General features: G+C 41.3%; 1 protein-coding gene across 1 annotated transcript; it reads right to left on the bottom strand.

Annotated features, from left to right (window-relative positions):
- Positions 1–1117: 1117 nt before the first annotated feature.
- On the bottom strand, positions 1118–2032 carry SARC_06392 (hypothetical protein; the record flags this gene model as incomplete). Its single annotated transcript, XM_014299708.1, has 3 exons — positions 1889–2032; positions 1554–1704; positions 1118–1412 (listed from the first exon to the last, which is right to left on the bottom strand). The coding sequence occupies exons 1-3, from the start codon at positions 1974–1976 to the stop codon at positions 1118–1120; spliced, it is 534 nt and encodes a 177-aa protein (XP_014155183.1). The 5' UTR covers positions 1977–2032.
- Positions 2033–2358: the final 326 nt, after the last annotated feature.

Below are 2358 nucleotides of genomic sequence, written 5' to 3'. Positions count from 1 at the left end.
TATATATATATATAGTATATATATATATATATATATATATATATATATATATATATATGTATATATTATATATATATATATATATATTTATAGTATGATATATATATTTATATATATATATAAACATATATTTATGTATCTGTATATATTTATACATAAATATTGTATGTGGATATATATTTTTTATAATATATATGTATATATATATTCATATATTTGTACATATTCCTATGTCTATATACGTACATGGTATTTATATTTGTTTATATCCACATGTATATGTATTTACGTTGAGGAATGACGAATTTCTTAACGGATGTAGCTGAGTTTATGTATTTGAATTCCAAGTAACATGTTCCAATATATATTTCATTGTATATGTTTATCCAGAATGTTCTGCGTATAGTATATTATGAACATACTTTATACGCTTATCGTGCGAGCGATATGTTCCTATTGTCACATGGTCCTACGTTTGTGTGGCGTTCCTGATTAAAGAGCAACCGACGATTGTGTGTTCCACCCTGTGATACTCATCTACAACAATGGATGCCAAGGACTTGACAACGTATATATATACAGGTCTATCCGTGTTTCATTGAGATGAGCTGCATATATTCTATTCAACGTATTGCAGCTGTGGCCGTTTACGTTGCCAAAAATCTTTTAAGGCGTACCCACATTTCACAGTAGGTGTTCTCTCCCCAGTACGTTAATACTACTACTAACGCCAATTCATAAAGTCGTCATAGGAACATTCGCTAGCTCGTTGCTGTAGTCCTCTACATGACCTTGTAGTCTCCACGCCACGTGACAATATTGTTCAACCTCCCATTTAATATCTTACTTTACTAAGTAAGTATTCGCGCAAGGAATGACACTACACACCCAGAACCCATTCTATTGCAATAGAAACCCCTATGTATAAAAATGCGTTGGACTGCTTCTGCGCACACGGGACTCTATCCGCGTTCAAAGCGGATAGAGACTCGGCCTGTATCAGCATCGCGTTTCCGGCGTTAGACAGGGTAGTTTTCTTTTAGCAGGATGTTATCGACCGCGTTGACCGTGTCCATCACAATCACCCATTCATGCCAGTTTTCGGGCCGCAATTCGATTATTGTATCGAAAATCGGGTCAGATACCCTGTTTGTAGTCGGGATTCCCCGGACAAGATACTGCTCTGTCTGTCGCCTAGTATGCCACTCAGCTGCGCATTCTTGCTGAGTTTGCGCATGTCCCCATGAGCACTCGCTATAATGCGCACACCTCGTTGCTTGACGGTGCGGGCTGAGGCTACCTCACAAGGACGACCGATCTCATCAATGACCATCACAGACGGTGTGTGATTCTGCACACACTCCACCATAACCCGGCCCTGTGCGGCTAGATCGGGCACCTGGATAGTCGAGCTGAGTGAGCCATTTATCGATATTAATTCCCACAGTAAACGTATGTGCTTATTCAGGTTAGAATTTATATACGCTTCGTGACTAAGTGTTAGAGAACGCGGCAATATAAACTACATATAAAGTGCTGCTATATGCACGTACGCAGACGGCTTCTTCATACCTGTACTCGTCGTGCTAAGCCGATACAGTGGTGCGGTATTGTCCCGTCGCCTGCGATTTCGTTGGACGTATCGACAATCAGCCATAGCACGCGCAATTTCTCGGATAATGGTGGTTTTACCACTACCCGGCTCTGATACGAGATATCAGTAGATGAATCTCTATGAGTATATACTTATATCCAATTGCGCTTAAAGACGTCACACTGCAGTAAGTACGGCTAGCAACATCGCGACCTTATCGACCAAACAGCAACAAAAGGAAAGTACATTGAATCTGACCGTGATGATTCTAGCGGAAATGTAGTCAGTACTTACCTCCCATCACCAACACGCTCTTGTCTGTGCCAAACAGGATATCGCTGATCATGCCTATGCTACCGGTTACTGTACGCCCGGCACGCATAGTTATCCCAATCACTTCTCCAGATCGATCGTGTAGCGCACTGATGCGGTGGAGAGAGCGGTCAAGCCTATGGGAGGAAGGCTGACCTTGCAATTACTGCTGAGGGTGCGTAGTGGAAAAAGTCAAAAGCATATAACTGGCGATACATGCCAGGGGTAGTTATAAGAAACGATGCGTATGAATGCGTTTCAAGTGTGTGCCCAAGTGGGGTTCATACCTAATAGTATGTATACGCATTTAGGATCTGCGTATTCTGATAGGATCAAGATGAAGCGGACTACAAGCTTCACTCGAATTTCATAATTTTTCCGCGAACATGCAATATCTGTTAACTCTGAAACCAGAACCGAGATCCGTCTAGGCAGTTGTCCCGGTACTTGCA

Source organism: Sphaeroforma arctica (genome assembly GCF_001186125.1).
Source record: "Sphaeroforma arctica JP610 unplaced genomic scaffold supercont1.454, whole genome shotgun sequence".
In the NCBI taxonomy this organism is placed as follows: domain Eukaryota; class Ichthyosporea; order Ichthyophonida; genus Sphaeroforma; species Sphaeroforma arctica.
Note: the sequence above shows the minus strand (reverse complement) of the source record. Positions and strands in the feature narration are given on the sequence as shown.